General features: G+C 39.8%; 1 protein-coding gene across 6 annotated transcripts in view; it reads left to right on the top strand.

Moving 5' to 3' along the window:
* Positions 1 to 21,331, top strand: part of LOC115019253 (glutamate receptor 3-like) — a 66,019-nt gene that overhangs the window by 19,005 nt on the left and 25,683 nt on the right. For all 6 annotated transcript variants that reach the window (XR_003833451.1, XM_029448724.1, XM_029448722.1 and 3 more), the window contains exons 4-8: positions 10,637 to 10,824; positions 19,045 to 19,098; positions 19,333 to 19,494; positions 19,873 to 20,040; positions 20,682 to 20,786. Coding sequence is in view for 5 of the 6 variants with exons in the window: in XM_029448724.1 (XP_029304584.1) it covers positions 10,637 to 10,824; positions 19,045 to 19,098; positions 19,333 to 19,494; positions 19,873 to 20,040; positions 20,682 to 20,786 (677 nt within the window). In the remaining variant the exon portion in view is untranslated. The remainder of the gene's footprint in view (positions 1 to 10,636; positions 10,825 to 19,044; positions 19,099 to 19,332; positions 19,495 to 19,872; positions 20,041 to 20,681; positions 20,787 to 21,331) is intronic.

The raw sequence follows: 21,331 nt of genomic DNA, 5'->3' as shown, positions 1-21,331 counted from the left end.
CTCTGAAGGCTGGCTCTGACATAACTAACATTGTTCGGATGTCATGAGAAACAAAGTCCAACTGCTGTTGTAAAAAAATCAACCGTCATTTCAATAAAGAAATATCAACAGAAGTAGAGCATGCGTTAAGCGTTGGCAGTATTCTGACGCAGTAATGAAGAGTTAATAACCCGTTTGCTGATGTTGTGGAAATTATTTAATATATACAACTATCCCATAATAGTCACGTGTGCCCACAGTGTTCAGCTACATAGTCTATCTTTATTCTATAACACATTAATCACGGCTCATTTGAATATTTTGAGTAAGTTGAGTTCGAGCTGCTCGTGTTGCTTCAGGGCCCTGAGGTTCAGTAGAACGTGTTACCTTGAACTAGTGAACTTGATGTGTCACTTAACAAGGTGTATGTTGCTCATGCTTTGCAGTATAATTTTCATCCAGCTCAAAGATGCCGAGATACTTCGCCGTTGACATGTTAGTCGAACTTTTCACCCCACGCACCAACGCACATACAGCGTTGTCAGTTTCTGGCTGTATTTAAATATACTCATACTCAAAATTGTATTTATTTTGGGGTGCATGGTATGCTATATGCTGTCCCTATTTTTTAGATGTTAAAAAGTCGTTGCCACTGATGGCAATTGGTTGCAAATTTCTCAAAATGGTGGCCAATGGAAATATTATATTATATGAGATTATAATGTGTTTTGTATGTAAAATCAAATTTGTAACGTAAACTCAGCTGTTAGTTAGGCAATAAATGTAGCCAATAATTAGGTAGCATGAAATGGACATACTCACGTACAAGTACCTCAAAATTGTACGTTAGTAATTTAAGTACTGTTAAGTACAGCACTTGAGTGAATGTACTTGTGTGAGATGAGATCTCACGGTGTAATCTAATCCTCACTGTTTAATGTAGTCCTCCCCATTCATGAACTTGACATAATGCAAACTACATGAAATGAAGGACTACAATCTAACAACCTTAACTGTAGCTTTTCCTGTATCCTCCTGCCCCTCTGACAAACGGGGACGGGGTCGGGATGGTGGAGAATTTGCATTCGGTGTGCAATCACGCTGCCCTGTTGCTGAATGTCTGCTTGGTTTCGCAAGGAAACGTCTGATTAATTGCAAACTGCTAAAGAGCTGCTCTCAGCAGTCAGGCATGCAGGCTCATTAACAGGGAGTGGGGGAGATAGAGAGAGAGCAAGAGAGAGCGAATGGCACAAAGCAGCTGTTTGCCTCTGTGAACACCTTACTGCACCTTCACTTCGAGATTGGCATATATCAATAGGCCTTGACCTCTCCTTTGTGGGTAAATGTTGTTTCCCTCCTAGGCTCTAATGTTGGACCTGCCTGAGGCAGAGATTTATCAATCAAGCTCTTCTGCTTCAACAGAGCTGTTATCCTCCCTGTTCAAGGACTCTATTATGCCTGATGGAGAACATAGAAAGTGCAAAGGAGAGTCTAACTGGGGTACACATGTAACAGAATAGCCAAGTAGTGACTGAAAGGTACTTTTTAGTGAGATGGGTTTCAAAGGATTCTGAATAATATAGAGATGCAAATGAGAAAGCTCAAGACTAACACTTAAAAAATGAAAAGAATCTCCAAGGTTACACAGGACTGCGTCAAATTTGATAAACTTTCATAGTGCCTTTTTCTTCTGTTGTTTTTCTAAGGAGAGCATGTTTATGTGTGTGTGTGTGTGAGGTGACGTCATTAGTGAAAACCTCAAAGAGCGGTGTGCATTCACTGAACAGATACAGCTGAGGCGTTAGCTGTAGTGTTTGTGCAGGAACCAAACCTCCTCTGTTATCAAGCTCCGTTTTGCCAGACGCCCAAAATGGCACCAATTGATCCATGCACATCCACGCATGCAGAGGCAGTGCAGCTTGAAAAACAACATCAAACGACATGCAAGCTGCAGACTTTCTGCTCCACACTGCAGTGTCGAGCTCATTGTATCTAAATAATCATGTATGTGAATTACTTATGCAGAATAGCAAACATTTTGCAGACTAAGAAGGGAGAATTTATAAAATCTTATTCTTGTATTTCTCAACATTAGACAATTTGCAAGTTATGAACTCCTGAGAGTTAAATGAACACAGTCCGTTGTTATGGACATTCTTTGCTTTCAAACACTAAAACACATTTTTTGAAAAGAACAGATTGGCCGACAGGCTTGCATTGCGGATAATGTAACACAGTACTGCAGCTACAGCAACCTTCAGTAAGACATTACATAACTTCAAACAGTTGCATTGCTTTGTAAATCTTTGTTCTTTGTTTGTAAATGGGAGTTACTGTACTCTGGGCAGCTCCACATAACCAGATCAATACATGTGAGCAAAGCCTACACTGCACCAATCTAGGATGCATGCATTGAAGAGTGGAGAGAAGCCTTCATCTGCACATACTGCGATGAGACAGTGTGACACAGTATATATTACATATAGTATCTTTAAAACAACCACTACTCCCGTATAAATAAAAGATCTCAGTGAAAGAGATCCTTGTTTCAGGACCATGGACAGTTTCTACTTCCCACATAGTTTTTTAAGCTGTGTCTCATTTGAGGTATTACAATTAATGTGAGACCTGAGACATCTTGAAATCTTGTCATCAAGCAGCCTGAAAACTAATCAATCCTATTTGCCATATCTGTTTCTATTAACATCATATAATCAATGGTTACCCTTTCCCCTCCTCATAATGCTGCAACACCAAACAATTACCAAGGTAATTTTAATCATTGATTATCTAATCAGCTGCTTGTAAGGTGTGATTGCACTTATTCTGCTCTCATTTTAAATGTCTATTCAATCCTGTCGGCTCATGGAGATCCCTGGGGCGATCAGTTCAGGAGCATGAGGTTTATTCTGGCTAGAGTAAAGATTTTTCCTTCAGCTTAACATTGTTGTCTCAGCTGCTCGCAGTGAGACAGAAATGGCCAACTCTTCAAATGAATAGAAAAGAAAATGAAGCTGTACGGAGACGAGGAGTGAGGGAAGGAACGGAGGAGTCAGCAAAGCCTTTGTGCCTCTTCTGCGTCAGAAAACAGCAAATGGCACATGGGGCCTAGCACTGTCAGACATGCTGTCAAATGCACCGAGTGCTTTTTACTCCGTGAATTCGGAGCCCCCTCCTCCCCTCCATTTTCTGTAAGATCCATCTTGTCCTATCTAATCTGCTGTAACCTCACCACTTGGCCGTATAAGAAACCAGGTGACTAATAGAGCGCCCCTCTGCTTTATACGCACAGCTCTGTTTATGCTTCGACTCTTGTCTCTGTGTTGCTCAAACGTCTCTCATCTATTTCAGGACACTTGCTTTCAGGATGACACAAGGCCATTACAACAGTAGTCTTTTTGCATTATGAAGAGATTGATGTGATGTGCGCTTCCCTTTCTGCCCAAGAGAAAACGCCATTTTTACTTGCTTTTTTTTATATGGCAGATGAAAAATAACAGGCTGTTAGTGCAGCTCTCACTGATGGGCACGGGCCAGCATGCTCCATTTCTTTGTATGTGTTTCAAATACAAATATCTGTGCTTCATACGTGTGTGTTTTTCAGTCTCTCACTCTGCCTGTCTTTATGATTTATGACTTCAAAATCTGAATCCTGCAACAAAACTTCACAAATGACTCAATGAAATGTGAATAGAACTTACATAAAGATGAAAGAAACAAGAGAAATGCTCAACATTCTGTTAGCTAATGTGCAGCTGTCATTAGATAAGAAATAATCTGTTTGATTAGCTCTGATCAGAGATTTGGCAGCAGGAGTGATTGGTGTGGGGGTGCAGGGCTCTTTGCAGTTCTGCTAATTTGGAATAAGGAGCTGTTATCTGCATTGGTCTGCATTGGGAGTAGGCGTCGTTAGGCTAATTGTACTCAAAAGTGGCCTTTTACTGTCATTTGGCAGCTTTAATCCTTTTTATTTTGCCGGCTCTGTAAGCATTTCCCACTGAAAACAGTTTTCTTTTTGGAGCCACATATAAGCTTTGAGATTTTTTGGGAGATTCTTCTGAAGTAGGTTCTTTGTCTAAGTCCCCTTTGGTGTGGCGCTCAGCTTTGGGCATCCCATGACGACGGCGCAGTTGAGATGCCTGCAAGAGAATTTTTAAAGAGGTCACCTTCTCCAGGGAGGGGGAGAGACGCCTGAGTCACAGTTGAGACTGCGCACCACACTCGGCCGTCATGCGAGCCGCTGCCCAAGACAAACATAGGAAACACATGACCAGGTGCCAGCAGAGCCAAGTCTCTTTCTTCCAACTCTGTCCGTCACAGAGGAAATAAATCTCTTGGTAAATGTATTATTCTACATTTGATCAATTATTTGTCCTTCAGGATTTAAAGTAAAGCAAAATTGATACAATATGCCATCTAGAAGATGCTTTGTTACAACGTGCTTTACATGGCTGTGAGTAACCTACAATATTATTTATTTCACAGTTGAACCCAATAGCACTGTAACCCCTCTGTGAGACCAATCCTCTGGGCTGCAAAGAACACCATATCAGAGGAGTACATACTGATCTCCTGGGCAGTGCAGCTGTGTGGGCTACTAAGCTCATATATTGAGGACAACTCTGCTTTGGGTTCCTTTTGTGAACAAACTTCAAAGCAAAGTGTGTTTGTAGACTTCATCATGAATACAATATGGAAAATAATCTCAGCGCTGTGCTTATGGTATGGTAGCTTGAAAGAAAAACGTTTTTGAGACATAATATATGAGTGTTGCTCTGAGTATTTTGTCCACCTTCATGTTACACATTACATTACATCGCCAGTCTGCCCCTCTGCCTGACTGCAGCTGGTTCTTGCACTGCAAATGTCACACTTATTTGCATGTTTTTAAAACATGGTCACCATGTGGCAGGTCATGTCAGCACTTATCTCTTCAGGTCTTTGTGGTCTTTTCTTTGTCTGTGAGAAACAGTCACTAAAAATGGATTTCAGTTGTGGGCTGATGAAAGAGCAAGCTTTCCAGTTGAGTACTGGTGCAGAATGAACCGCAGAGGAAACAGATGTTGCAATAAATCAAAGCTTTTTCTTCCCTTTTGTTTTTAGCCTACAGGTTTTGTATGTGTACGCATATGTATGGGTATGTGTGTGTGTGTGTGTGTGTGTGTGTGTGTGTGTGTGTGTGTGTGTGTGTGTGTGTGTGTGTGTGTTTCTCTCTATGGACTTCTGATTTTAACACTTTATTAAAAGCCAAGAAACATTACATTATATTTCAAATAGTCAAATGATGTTATTATGCATTAGTTTATCAAAGTTATTCTTTACTTTCAATATAGCCGGACTTCTTATTTACTTAACTCTGTATTAGCGTTTTTTTGGGCTACTTGGGAGCAGTGGAAAACTTTTACTTTTAAGTTGATATGGCATTCTTGGTAGCAAACACTTGCCTATTTACACATCCAACAGCATTTATTTGAAGTCATGATTCTGGTTACCTGGTATTAAATCTCGTTTACCGCTCTTTTTGGTCTCCAAGAACTTCAGGAGGGGAAGTTTATCTTTAGCTGCTAAATGAGCTATGTTCGCTAGCTAGTCGCTAACTTTGTCCTTCTGCCATTTGGTGCTAGACAGGTAGTGTACAGTGGGTTTTTAGAGCTTTTTTCCCTAAAAACAACTGCCTGTTGGTCGATAACGCCACAGAAGAAAGCTGAGAGAGTAAAACCAAGAAGGGCCAGAAAACTAAAACAATGAGCTGAAAGACACTAGAATGTTCCGTAGAGTTGAGTCAGATGATAATTCTCTGTGGGTTCATCTGTACAAGGGACCTCTTTCACATAAAAGTAGTCATGTTATCCATTGTTAATGTAAAAATATTGATTATAGTCACCCTAAAGTAGAATTGATTGATGGCTATTGAGGACAGAAGAACTTCTAAACAACCTGACAGATACACAAACATAAATCTGGCTTGTGCCTTAAGCAAAACAGTTGCCTATTTGCACATAAAGCAGACACACAACAACATTAGCATTCATTTGGAGTTGTTTTTGTACTTCCATACTCCTACACTGCACTTTAGTTATGCATGTTTTGTCAAGGCTGTCTTTGTAAAACATTTAACTTGTATGAGAAATTAAATAATTGTTCTCTGCTATATATAGCCTTGTGACAATATGCTCCAAATGTTTGAATATGTATTATTTTTCAGGATGGTATTGAATAATTGACTCTGTAAAATGCCCTTGATGGTTGTCCTGCCTACTGGCTGTTGTAAAACATACCATCTGTTTACAAAGTCAATGAAAACTCTTGTACCAAAAGACTCCAGTGTTAATATTCACCACGAGACCTTGGACGTCCTTTGACATCCATATTTCACATTTGTGGTTATTAAAGTTAGAGTACACTAAATATCACATTCAGAAAAGACCTTCAGTTCACTACTTTCGGACTTCAAGCTTTTATTTCCACATATCTTTAATTGTAGGCGTACTGAATAGCTTAACATCGACAAGCTCATAAAAATGTTTAAATCCAAAAAATCCAGCTTAGTTTAGTGACAGAAAAGGAATGAAAATAAAACTCTCAGGGGAATCATTTGTAAATCCCCCCAAATCCTTTTTCTCAAGCAGCTACTAACATGTTTCTAAATGTCATGCATATCCCAGCTTATGGTGTTCAGTACTATGTGTCAGAATACTGGGAGGAGAGCTGACACTCAGCTTCTGCCTTTTCATTTCCCCTCTGAGATACACTGTGCTGGATTGTTGTTTTGATAACGCCGAGCTGATAAAAAGAAACATGTTTCTGCCTCTTTGACCTGATAAAGTCTGGATGACGACAGAGCCAGATGCAGTCGATCAGACTCATCACAATGCACTTATACGCATTTTGAATTCCTCCCTCAGCATCAGACATGCGGACACACATCTCCTCTGCCTCTTTAGACTCCTGAGTGGCTGATGCAGTGGCGCCCTGCGAGAGCCACTTGTCTTTAAAGGCCATACCTGATCTGAGTGCTGTCTGCTGAACACTTCAGTGTGAAGGTCACCAGCAGGGGAAAGGAGGGCGGACATGTCAGCTGAGTCGTTGTGCTCTGAATACTTAGCACATCAATGCTATAGTCAAGTATTCACAACACACCATTTAGTCTGGTGCAGACCAAAACAACGCTTCCAAGCGAACCCTAGTGTGGTTCGATGGCACTGGGAACATAATCCAACCCAATTTCAGGAAGTGAACCAAAACGTAGGAATATGGGCTGCCTGCTGGACATTTGTTGAGATGAACACGGGGAGAGGATGGACTTGGACTTCTGCAGAAGTTGTTCGTTCTGAATACTTTCCAGATGTGTTTGGTAGAAACACCAAATCAGGATTACTGCCAGACCCATATCACCTAACAGATGTGCTGCGCGTTCTGCTCCTTGTTGCTTGATTAATTTTCTGGTAGATGCTAGAATGTACCGCACTTGTTCTGCAAGTGCATTTCTGGGCCTGCTCCTTCATACGCGCCCCTCAGCAAAACTGACTAAAAGTATAAATTTCACTCTGATTAGGACTAGCCAAACCAGACTATGGCTTGTAAAAGAGCCTGAAGAACCCTGGATTGAGAAAGAAGTGAACCAGACCTCTGTAGCTCCTCATCTCTGCTGCAGGCTTAATTAACTGCTATACAATTTCAAATCATATACAATTTTTAGGAGATGTTTTACTTAAGATCCCTTACAGGCACATTTTAAGACATTCTGCTTTGAATTGTCGGGGTTTATTCCACGAAAAAGTTCTATTACACATACTGCTTCGCCCATCAATCTATAAATATGCAAATATTATTCATTTCAAAAGTTTAACTGCTGGACACAAAATGTCTCCTACTTGACTGAAAAGTCCATTCTCAGTATATGGAGGTTTCATCATCAGGTTTCCACATTATACTTGTGTAAGTTGAATCGTATTCGGCTTCCAAACTAGCTGTGGTGTCATAAAGTCATGCACATCAACACAGAGAAACTTCTCTCCTTCAGCAGATCAATGTTAAAACAGCCTTATACTCTCAAACTCTGCACATACATTATTCTGCACAGTGAAGGTCAAACATCGAAGTGAAGTAAAAATAGTGGAGAGGGACTTTAAAATTCTAGTCTAATAGCAATAACAATTCAATAATTCAAGAAATGAGAAACTCTGATATTGAAAGGGCATGTTTCAGCCTCACTGGGGCTTCATAATACCCAAACCTTTACAAATAATGCATGGATAACTGTGTAACCCACCCAAACCATGCCTAAGGTATTAATGAGCACTGCCTTCTATCCATAACCTAATAAAGCATACATGCAGGAGGTGATAAAACAGCTTCAGCAGCCATGATAGTTAACAGCAGTCTGGTCTGTGCTGCAGGGAGGTCGTGCATCACATGACTGAGATTCAAAGTGAGAACCAGTTTCCATTTAGTTCTCGTAAAGCCAGCTTCCAGTAGAGAGGCTCTGTATCTGACTTGTTTTTACATAAACACATTTAACACCGGTTAAATCCAGTTTGTGTGTTGGCTGTGGTAAACCATTTTCTTTCTAACCGTTAGTTATGACCCACGTAATGAGCTCCCGCCACCATGCTTTGTCACCAGCACTCAACATATTGTGTGCACTGTACTTCAGATAATGGAAATATGCAAATTTCTGATGTAGGTTGTCATTATCGGTCTTGGGAGCTGTTATTTATTCTGCTGTTTTGTGTTGTTATTCATGTTTCTGCTTGATAAGCTATTACCTTATAAAGAGCCGTTGGTATTCGTACGAGATGCACTTTTTAATTGCCCTATTTTCTGTCAATCAGCTAAACACTGTTAATAATATTCTTATACCTATTACTCACAAGAATACACATAATGTAAATGCAAATACATAACCTATTTGTATGAATACACCAAATGTATTCAATAGTGTACATAACTGTTTAAACTTGAACTGCTGTGATGTAAAATTGCCTGTTACACTGAATTACAATTATGGACTGGGAGAAGCAAGATTGTAAAAAAAATTAACTGTAGACTCAAAAACGTTATAATAATGTACAACATTTAAAATAGATAACTTAAATCGTTAAAAAGAGCTTTGACTGTGTAATCTGAAAGTGTCCAGACAGACGTTTTATTATCCCATAAGATTGTCAGCATCTATATGACACTTAGCTAATAGGATAGTGTGTGTGACAGTGTGTGTGTTTGTCCTCACGTAACAGATGTTTTGTTGAATATGCTCCATGAAAGCTTCAAATCGCTCAGCAGGAGGTTCTGGTTTACTGGAACAATCCCAGTAATCAGACAGTTCACCTTCCTTTTAACAACAGCGCAGCTACATATCCATATCTATCAAATGTCACCCAGTAGCTGATAATAGCACATCTGAGTTTACTGTAACATCAGATTAATAAATAAAATGAACAAGCTCTACGATTGAAGGTGCATAAAATGACCCCAACCTGTTGTTTCTGAAGGGAAATGACTAAGCTGGTGACTGTTCTCGTTCTTTTCACAGCCAAAACACTTTTTCCTAAAGAGAATGAAGCCACTTTCCTGACCTTAACTACTTCAAATAAATGTAACAAAAGCTTTCTGTTTTTTGTATCTTTTCAACTAGACTCTTGGCTGATTTAGAAAGTGCCTTTGTGGCCCATCATGACTGCTGACCGTGTATCTTTAACCCCCTTAGTGAACTATCAGTGGAACCATCCAAATTCCTGCGGCCGTATCGTGGCTTTTCAGTGTCGCTGCTCAGGCCAGGTTACCGTCAGCTCAGCTTCTTCCTTTCATCTACTGATTCATCCCACGGCACAGTGAGCTCTGCTTTGACGATTGTGCTCGCCAAACTGCTTCTTTAGCAGTCCGTTTCACTACATCTGCTGGAGTCTGGGCTCTACGTCTTATCGTTGTGTCTTTGCTCCCTACTTGTGTTAACTCTAGCCCTAAATATGCAAGTTTTGAATTGTTCAGTGAGGCAGGAAAGAGATAAGTGCGATGACCTACTGTGTCACGCTGCTAAGGCAGCATAGGACACAGCCATTTCGCAGTTATAATAGTTAGTTAATTATGCTGTGTAACCTCTCCATCTTCCTTTGGGCACAACAGCTTTAACTTAATCTTTTGTGCGTACATCGACACTCTTTCTTCCGTCTCGTTCTAATTCCTGAATCTGCTTTGTCTGCAGAAGTTTTCTTATTCCCTTATGTCATGCTTCTCTGATATATACATATACATACACTTACAATACAAGAGCATATGAGCAGATTCTTCCCATTCTTTCTCCTATCCATCTACTCCAACAAATGTCCATATTACGTTGTCTAGAAACTGTTTGAATAACACCCACATGGATACAGATGCGACCTGTTTTATTCTGAAACCACTTACCTTGTTTACCTGCTGTAAACATTCATTTTCTTTCCTACAAGAGGATTTTAGGAGATGAATATTTCTTCACTGCATCATGAGTTTGTTAATAGTTGTAATAAAAAGCTGTTCAGACATTAAGCATGTGGAAAGCCAGATTGCACTCACAGCTCTTCCTTACAGCCATTTGGATTCTCAGCAGAGCATTTACCTGCTGATCACTAACAACAGACAGTTGTGTAATGGAGCTCTTCTCCCTCTGCTCCTCCAGGTTTTGCAATCCTCCAGGCCATCATGGAGTCGGCTGTTGCAAATAACTGGCAGGTGACAGCTCGCTCGGTGGGGAACATTGTGGATCCCACAGAGTATAGACGCATCATCGAGGAGATGGACCGCCGGCAGGAGAAACGCTTTCTCATTGACTGTGAGGTGGGGAGGATCAACTCCATACTGGAGCAGGTATTGAGCAACACACACTACTAGTTCAGCTTTATTTGAGAAAAACATTTCTATCCTCAGATTCTGTATTCAGCCTCATGGCTCTGCATGTTGCAGTGTTTCAGTAAACGCCTTCTCTGTCTAAACACTATGCTATAAGGCACTCACCTGGCTTTGTTTGCTCCCCACTTTTGATTTATTTTTTGTTATTACCCTAAACACATGGAGTGCATCATGATCGCCTCAGATCTCAACGTCTTATTAGGAAGACACATTTACTTACACTCAATTAAGGCTTCTTATTTGTTGTTTTTTGTGTGCACGTTGTTTGAGGTCACCATGGGCTTGATTCACGAGGAAAAAATTAAACAGCCTCCTCATCCTTGTTTCCTAGGTGATCATCAGCTACAGTTTTCCCACAAGAGTCTTGATTCAGTCTCAGTGTTTGCTAATGCGTGCTGCTCACTGTGGCTGCACCGTAGAGAGTGCTTTATCATCAAAAACATATTAAATATGAAGAACTGTGAATTTGCTTACTTAATCAGAAGATCATTCCTGTTCATTTGGAGGATTAGAAGATGATGCACATGGTCACATTTCATCTTGTAAATATATTTTAAAGTGTATTGTTTCTCAAGATTTGCTTCAAGGAAATGGATGAAGTTTTACTTGGATAGATGAATGTTGATAATATATCATTGTAGGGGTTGAGTTGTGTATGTGAGTAAGTGAGATGAATGACTGTGATAACAGAAGTATGTATGTGAATGTATCCATGTTTCATGTTAGTCTGACACCTATGATATGTATATATTATTTTATTTTCCAATGCAACACTACACGGTGGAAGGCATGCACATTTTAGTGATATACAAAATCTCATTCTTCATTAACTAAATGTGATCCTAACCTAAATGTGTCTGCCATAACTGTTAGCCTTAAGATGAAGCTTACGCTAACACTGAACATCAAGTCATACATAACTACATAGTTATGTATGATTTGAAACCGCATAGCCATTTTACAATCACTAGTCATAATTGGTTAAAAGGTCTATTGACTTGTTAAATATGAGGCTGCAGAAAAATGTACAGGATTTGTTACTTAAATCAACCTCTGTTTACATCATACAGATAATTACTGTCCTCACTTAGAAGGAAAAATGGCAGTCGCTTGACATTGTTATACTGCTGCAATAAGTACTTACTGAGAGGTTAGGAGAAGTGGATTGTTAGGCATATCACGTTTGACAAAGGAAACTGTACAGTTTGTTATTTAAACCATGAATCCAATCTTTCATTAACCTTAACCACCTAGTTTTAATCATCCAAACACATCTTTAAACATTCAGTAAAGGATTCATATGAGTCGTTTTTGTTGTCACTGACAAATGACAGATCTTATTGTATGAGGACTTGTAAAATGTGACCAATAGGACAGCTAAAGGTCGTGTATTTACCTTCAGTTTGGGTTACGTTTACCAGTGCATGAATACATTTACAGATATCTATCATTATTTTTTCATTATTAGATTTTTGTCAAGGTAGTTTCACTTGTAACAGAGCATACAAGGGTTGTGGTCACAGCTGCTCAGCAGAGTAATGTGTTACAAAAACCATTAAACCCACAAGTACAGTTTTCTGTGTGTGTGTGTGTGTGTGTGTGTGTGTGTGTGTGTGTGTGTGTGTGTGTGTGTGTGTGTGTGTGTGTGTGTTGCCCATTTAAAGCATTAATCCGACCACATCTTTACCTTCTGTTCTTTGCTGTGATATTTGTGTGTAAGTGCTTCTGCCCTCTACGTAATGATCTTCATTATTGCTGGCCTTACGAGTTTTACTCTGACCTTCACTGCACATCTGTCTTCATTTCCTGTGACGCGGGGGAATATTCTTTAGTGACAGCACAGGACATTTTCATTATTTAAGAGAAGTTTTTCTTTTTCCTGCCCTTCATGTTAAATCGGAAGGTTTCTTCAAATGTTCTCATATTGCCTACATATTAGATTTAAGTTATTGAATCAGATAATGGCGGTCACTCGGTGTCACGTCAGGCCGATCCGATCGTAATCTCTTTACTGTGACGGATTAATGTGAGTGGTGGCCTTGTAGGCAGCGTCTTTCAGACGAGTGTCTCTCCCGATGCTGGATAGCGGCAAAGCAAGACACGCCTGCGTCTCTCGAGAACGATTCCTTATACAAGCTGTGACATCAACACTTGCTATAATGTAATATCAGCTCCCAGTGTAAGTAGGACACACTGTCCCATAACAGCAACAACAATGAGCCTACTATAAATAGCCTACCCTCGTAGCCTGAGGGAAGATCTCTCACAAAGGCAGGAGTGAGCAAACATAACCGAGATCACTCAGGCATCAGCAAGCAACCATTCTGGACAGGATTTATTTCATAACCAGTGTTTAGGATTAGACCTCATAAACACTATAATGATTTGATTTATATTTATACCTGCATTTAGGCTATTATTTTTACCCAGTGCATTATAAATTAATTTATACGCAGACATCTATCATTCATTTTTTGCTAACTACTGTTGTCAAGGTAGTAACAGGGCTTTATTTTTCTTTCTCCCCTGCTGGCTCTCTCACTGCCTTTAAAAAGTATCAGTCTGCTCATCCCTGCACTAAAGTCAAGACGGAGCGACAAACACCTTTAAGGCTTCTCATCAATAATAGAAGTGCAGTGGATTTCTAATCGCTGCCAGAGGACCAGTCACCTCCAGCCTCCTTCTGCACAGTGGCCAGACAGTGAAAGAGTCACACAGAGAAAAAAAGAGAGCTTGTGGGAATTGAGCCATGTAGTGTGAGTCTCCCTGTCTAGTACTGCGGAGGGAAATAGGAGAAGTGCTGAACACCCAGAGGTGCACTGGAATTCCACACTCAGTGAGTAGGATAGTAAAACAAGATGCTGCGTTAGGGATGAGATTACATCTGTATTACTTAATCCTGTATGTGAATTGTAGTTTTGTACTTTGCTTTGCGTGGGCATTGATTTTTAAAGGCCATGACATGACAAATGGTTTCTGTAGCATCGATATTTTATCTGGATTTCTTTTCTTTTTTATACTGGGTTGAGTGTTAAGAATCTATAGCCATGCTAGTAGCTGTTTGAGGTTACTAAAACTACTTCTACTACTGCTACTACTCATATATTAGGTACAGCTACCACTTGAGCTTAATGCTAACATCAGGATGCTCACAAGCTCAGAGTAACGATGTTTACATGCTAAGGTTATCAGGTTATATTTTCAAATTTACCATGTTCACTATCCTAGTTTAGCCTGTTAGCATGCTAACAGTTGCTAATTAGCACGAAACCCAAAGTACAGCTTTGGGTTTCCTTAGAAATTGTCGTCAGGGGATAACCAAAGTCATTAGGATTCACACCTGTCTTGTGTTTGTGTTTCATGTTTTCCTCTGCGTTAGCATGAGGATGCACATGATGCACTCCAGTGCAGACTACGGAGGCCAGTAGTTATTTGGTGGCAGTAATGTGCCATAATGGTTAGCAATGCATCAATACAAAAGGAGAAAAAGAAAATTAAGCAACGATGCAGTTTTTAAAACACTCAAAAAATATTTAGCTAATGTTTAAAGAACTGGGAAATGCATTCAATGTGTTTGTAAGGCTTTAAAGATGCACGGTGCTATGGTGAGAATCATTGAACGTAAAGGTATGTTAAATCATTTTAAAGGAAGTGAACTCTTTGGAGCCTTTCTGGATGACTGTACTAACTAAAAATAAATAAATAAAATAAAGACCAAGAACATATCAGTAAATACTGACCTCAGGCTATACTAAAATAATTGATTGATAGATGATTTACATTTAGTTGTTTTCCTTGTTTCTTTTCTTTGTTCCTTGTTTCACGTTCACATAATAATATGAAAGAACAGCAGGAACTATATTTCCCTGCAAATAAACCACAACAACAAGACACCTATCTGTGCTTAGACCTTCATTTCCTGTTTATATCCATTATAAACAAGAAAACATGGCATCTGAAGAAAGAAAAACATTGACTGTAAAACAGGAAGTTTTTGTAGAATCTTCTTTGTAGCCCAGACATCAAAATGAGACCCTAGAGAAGTCTGAGTTAAAAGCAACCCAAAATGAAAAACAACATCAAACATGCGTAAGCAGGAGAGTTGGCAAGTGCACAACTGCAACAAGGATAGTAAGGACACTTCATACACATTTTTTAGTTTTTTTTAAATTGGCATTTAATAAGAACATTGTGTTCAAAAGTGTGTAGCTGAAGGCTGCTGAAAGTGGAAGAACCATCAGACTGCACACAGACCGGCAAAACAAATATCATAAACTAAGCGCTAGTATTGTACAAAATTCATTTAATAATGTTAAATAATAATAATAAAGTTTCTTTACATATAATAAGATTTTTTTTTAAAAGACAACATTTTCAAGGTTATTTATATATTGCAAAAATATTATATAAATTGTGTATTATGTGCAGGACAGAATATTCATTATTAGGAACAACTACTATCCATTCAAAGATTCAGCTTTGTGGTGAGAATGGGTGAACAAAAGAGCATTTTGAGCAATGTTTGACTGATGCACAGCCATGTCCTTATTTTCTTTCTTTAATGCACTTCTTTGACAGTCCAATCCCTCCTCACATTATGCCCTGTTTTGAGTAGCGTAACAATAATGAGTTGACTGGTGAAAGGGGACAGTCATCAACCTTAGCTTGCCCGTTCCAGTTCTGAAGACGGCAGATGACAAATCAATGTAACAAAGAGAAGCCTCCATCAGTGGGCAGAGACTCAAATCCTCTTGAAGGCACTCGGGCAGACAGCCAGCTCTGCACAGGACTGTGGCTCCAGTCTGCTTAATTAGAGTCGAATCCCGCAGGAATATTTAGGCTGATCGTCCTGCAGCTCGGCACGGCTCGGATCTGCTTCAAACGGCACAGCATAGGCCTGCTCATGCAGACAGGCGGGCAGGAGGAGCCCTGACGATGGACAAATAAAGATAATTGAGACCCGAGACCACTGCTCTCTGTCTGTCTCCGCTCCTGTCTCCACCACAGCAGAAGGAGATGGTCCCATATGTCTGATTATATCCTCCACAGAGAGAGGTGAATACTAATGCATAGCTGTATAAATCTGAGTGCTGGGTTTATTTGATTAATTTGATTGCATTACGCTGGAGCGGGTTGGAAGATCATGATTTATTTTTAATTACAGAGTTTTTGACTCAGTCTTGGCTTGAAGGTTGAACAACAATTTGGGATTTGGGGTCTTAAATCAGTAATGGTTTGACATTTTGCAGAGCAAGGTCAGTTACAGATGAAAATAACAATGGTATTTCCTGTGTTACTCCATTAAATCACCACAGTTGTGTTACAACAACCCATCTCACTTGGGTAAATATCTACGTCCAATTCCTACAACATAATGCCACAGAAAGTTCTTTCACAACAAAAAGACTTATAAAGGTGCTCTATGGAGTTTTTTTATGTACTTGAGGTTTAACAGAGTTGTTAAATGTACTCTATTTTCATCTCCGTAAAACATTTGCAAAGCCGATGTTTTGCATATTTTAAAACCTGCATTGTTTTACATCTGTGTTTGCTATCTCACAGTCTGCATGATGAAACCATGCAGGAATGTATCACGGCACTCATGTGAGTGTATGTAAAGAAAAATAGGCACCTACTCTTAAAAACATCTCTCCATAGCGCTACTAGTGGGCAAATAACCAACAGGGTACCTTTAGGTTTCAAATATTTATAACAGTTGAGCTTTTCTCAGGCATAAGGCCATGTCATGTTTTGGGCACACTAATTACCCATCCTAAAATCAAACAATATTGTGGCAGATGTCTATATGATTCATCCTTCTTGGTTGGACTCATCACAGATCCACTTTAGACAGATGCAAGATGAGAGCATTTACTGTAGAAATAAAAGATGATAGGGCACTTAGACTACTATCCTTTCCATTTAATGAGCTTTGAAAATGCAGGAGCCAGTCAGTACAATCAGTGCTGCAGGTTCCTTCTCGCTTGCAGCCCGCAGGTCCTCTTTTCCCCCGAGCTGTTTGAAGAAGCTGTTTAGTGAGAAATGGATTTTGACAGAGAGGAAGAGATGAGTCCTGTGACAATAAAAGTGTCAGCCTCTCAGTGACGGTAGGGCCTGACCTCTTCCTCTTCCTCTTCCTCTTCCTCGAGGATCCTAAAAATATTTGTTATGCCCAGATGCTTTTTCCAGAAGAGCACTGCCAAAAGAGGGATGGAGCAAATCCCACAGCAAATCAAATGAAATAATCATTTACAAAAACTGCTCATGTTGTGGCGGAACAATTGCTCTTGGTATGTAGTTTGTTTGTGTTTCTGAAGGTATTTGTCTGATTTAGTTTATTTTCACTGATTACCTAACAGTTACCTAACCCTAACCCTTTACACACATTTTGTGTTTTTGCATCTATAAGGAATTAATTCATTTCACTCTGGTATAATCATGAACTGTTTTATGTACTGTAGCTACACTACGATGTACTTTTAGTTTGGTGTAATCACTGATTGATTATGTACCATTAGGATGCTAAAATAAATTTGCTTTCCCTTGCTTTACATTAATTATTGAATTCCAAGAATAAAATGTTTGAGATCTGTTGAATCTTGGCTGCAGAAGCTTGTAGCATTTAACACTAAACTGTGGATTAATAAACCAAGGAAGATACTATGTGTTTATGAACTTCCTCAGCATTCAATATAACTTTTACCTCTCGTGTTTCTCTCCAGTAGAAAGCCAAATAAAACAGTGTTATTTGTTTGTATGTGCCTCATAGCTACAGTAAGCATTACATGTTTACAGTTGATTATTTTCTAACAGCTAAACACGGTTTCAGTCAGAAACAGCAGTTGAGGTGTCAGTTTTGGATGCTCATATAGAAGTGTGAAGTCTTGTGCTTTCTGCCTGAGTGTGCTGGTGACAAACGGGAGTTGTAGCCAGTCACTCCAGGCACTGCAGCTTCATTAAGTGCTCGCTGTGTTGCTACACTTGGGTCACTGCGGATCCCTCTCACATGGGTGAAAAGCAAATGAAAAGCTTTTCAAGACAATAAGAAGAAAAGCTTCCAGAAATGTGTTTGGCTTATGAGGTTAAAATGCAGGATGTGCGGGGCTTTCAGACTCCGCGTGAGAGGTGTAAAATGTCGAACACAATGAAATAATTTTTGCATTTCCGACGAGGGTAATTGGATTTATTGTTGAAATTTGTGAGCGTGCATAAGCTGGTCGGAGAGCCAACCTTGGAGCATCAAGGACGTTCCCTTTCTAGTGACAATTAGAAGACATTTAGGCAGGAGTAAGGAGAGGAGTTTAAAGTGTACAGGTGTGAGACTGCATGCACTGAATAAGAAATTGAAAAATATAGAAATAGCACTCAAAATATACCGCAGGGATGCATGTCCTTGTTTTAGTGCTGTTGGAAAATGTCTCATCTGTATTCAAGTTCTCTATAAAATCTCTCCAACATGATATCACTACATTCAACATTTAGCTGATTTCAGTGCCTGAGTACACTTATATCAAAACTGTGGGGGAGTGTAGAAAGTGAAAAGACAGGGAGGGGAAAAAAAGAATGCAACTATCCACCCCCACAGTATCTTTTTGAAGCTTCGTACTCGGCAAAGAGAGAAAGAGAGTGCGTGTGTGAGAGAGAGAGAGAGGGGGGGGGGGGAGGTTTTGATGGTGAAGAAGTTTAAAGAAATCAGCGAGTGTAGCTCTGTGTGTGTCTGCTCGCTCAGACAGGTGCTGTACAACGTTTTGGGTTTAATTAAGTCTAGTGTGCGACATGAAGACGCACACTGCAGAGCACAGGCAGCTGCAGAGAGAGAGAGAGAGAGAGAGAGAGAGAGAGAGAGAGAGAGAGAGAGAGAGAGAGAGAGAGAGAGGTTTGCTGGAGCCTTGACCTTATTTTACATGTTGAAGTTAATGGAAAGGAACAAGCGCTGTCATCACAGTTTCTCCCCTCTCTGTGTATGTATCATACAAACACACACAAATGTAGAAATGTGCTCACGCGCTCCCTCTCGCCCTTGCTAAAAAATATATATATTTTATTCCTTTTTATGTCTACCAACTACTCTGTGTTATGAAATTAAAGGTCTTTGTCATTTCTGATTCTCAGCCCTCTCTGAATGTTCTCGGCGTTATGAGATATGACTCACTGTGTGTCTCCTCCTGCGACTTGTAGGTGGTGACCTCGGGAAAAAACAGCAGAGGATACCATTATATCCTCGCCAACCTGGTGAGAGCTCGCAACATGAAACAACCCAACAAAGCTCAGAACAACACTGCTCACTGTGATGCAATGCAGTTCAAATAAATGCAACACTCTCAACATGTAGTTTTGATAGACTAACAATTGAGTGCAATGATTACACAGAACTAAGTCATAATGATGGGCAAGCTAAATCCGTTTTTTCTTTGCTGCTCATGATCCCTCGCTCCACTCCCAGCAACTTGTGCTTTTTGCTCTCAGGGTTTTTCCAACATGAGCCTGGACAGGGTGTTTTCTGGTGGAGCCAACATCACAGGCTTCCAGATCATCAACCCAGACAGCCCCATCGTCCAGCAGTTCCTCCAGCGCTGGGAGCGCCTGGATGAAAGAGAATTTCCAGAAGCCAAAAACACTCCACTGAAGGTCAGTGAGGCATAGCTGCCGAAGCTGCAGTTACATTTTCTTAAATATCTTCAAAGACACTTTTTTTCCTCCAAGTTGTAAGGTAGTAACTCTTCTGAAACCAGAAAAAAAACATGTCAATCTGAATCTTTTCAATGAGACGTTGCTTAAATAACTTGTCGCCTGCTTGCCCTTGAATAGAGGCGTCTTTCATACTCGCACAATTTTGATGTCAATCAAAATGCGAGGCTTTGATTTTTTTCCCTTCTTACATCAGTAGCACTGCTCTCTGTGCACATAAGTACTGCTGCGGAGATGATAACCTTGCTTTGATAGCAGTGCTGTTGTGCATGACGTCAGTAGTGCGTCATTGGGGTTTCTTGTGGCCTTTTGTCTCAGTACACATCAGCACTGACCCACGATGCCATCCTCGTGATTGCGGAGGCCTTCCGGTACCTTCGACGCCAGCGAGTCGACGTGTCTCGCAGGGGGAGTGCGGGAGACTGCCTCGCCAACCCTGCTGTGCCCTGGAGCCAAGGCATCGATATAGAGAGAGCCCTCAAAATGGTAAGACCAGGGGCGTTCACTGTCTCTCTAAACAGCTCTGCATTTTATTTTATTTACTCTACAGTTTAATCTTTGCCTTATATCACTCTTCCCTCTATTCTGCTCTCATCTATAAACATTATTTAGATATATAGTTATTATTTGTCAATGGTTATTTATTGGTTTCTGATCCATCGCTCTTTGTAATGTTTATAGATGTTTTACACGCGATTTCTTAAACATTTACAAATTATTTGGTAATCATTAAGAAATACCTAATATAATATATAAAATGTTATGATGTGTGCAACAATAAACTGTTAAAAAATAGTTTACTAATGTAATCATAATGTCTCATAAGCTGTGGAACAATATCATTTCTAACTTATTATTTCCTGTTACAGCATTACTAATGATTAGTAAACATTATTCTTAATATTATCATTTAATTGTTAGATAACAGTAAAATAGCTATTAATAAATATTCACCATTTATTAATGGTGTTTATTATAAAGTGTTACCTCCAGCTTCATATTTCATTCCATATAGCATATTAGTAAGAGAGTAAATATATAAAAACACATCATATATCAAGACCATTTAATGCATGTTTTTTCATGTGTAATCTGTGTGTCATCATACATTTCTTGATGCCTGGCAGGTCCAAGTACAAGGTATGACAGGAAACATCCAGTTTGACACATTTGGCCGACGATCTAATTACACAATTGATGTGTACGAGATGAAGACTGGAGGCCCCCGAAAGGTAAGTGAGCACACAGCCTCGGAAACATCTATTATGATTGAATTCATGTGTAATAAAAATACTCTCAGCAGGATTAACATATCATGTAGATATTAGCACTGTATGTTTGAATGTTTGAAGCTCTCTGACGAGGAGTTGTCTTTCTCTTGGCATGTTGCTGGTTCATGTGTAGTCAGGTTAGTTCTGATTTGGAAGGAAGCTGTCAGTAGCCATTCTTGCAAAACCAGACCAAATCATTTGAGCTCACATCCCCTCTGAGATTTTAATCTGGAAAACATCCACTGACAATCAATCTAGCCCTGCAGATGGAAGCTAAACCAATGAACCTCGCACCAGTGTATCTCTGGGGAGCGCTAGTTAAGATGATGAGATAGCTCAAAACTCGGAAACATCACATACAGCTATTTAAACTACATGTTGTAGCTACACAGTCAGGCATTACTTTGCTGCTGCAGGGGCCTATTTATTGCCTCGCTTATTCAGAAACAGATTACAGTGGATAATTGAGAAGAACATTGGTGTTTCCGAAAGAGCTGCCATGTGTT

The sequence above is a fragment of the Cottoperca gobio genome, chromosome 14, assembly GCF_900634415.1.
Source record: "Cottoperca gobio chromosome 14, fCotGob3.1, whole genome shotgun sequence".
Classification (NCBI taxonomy): domain Eukaryota; kingdom Metazoa; phylum Chordata; class Actinopteri; order Perciformes; family Bovichtidae; genus Cottoperca; species Cottoperca gobio.
Note: the sequence above shows the minus strand (reverse complement) of the source record. Positions and strands in the feature narration are given on the sequence as shown.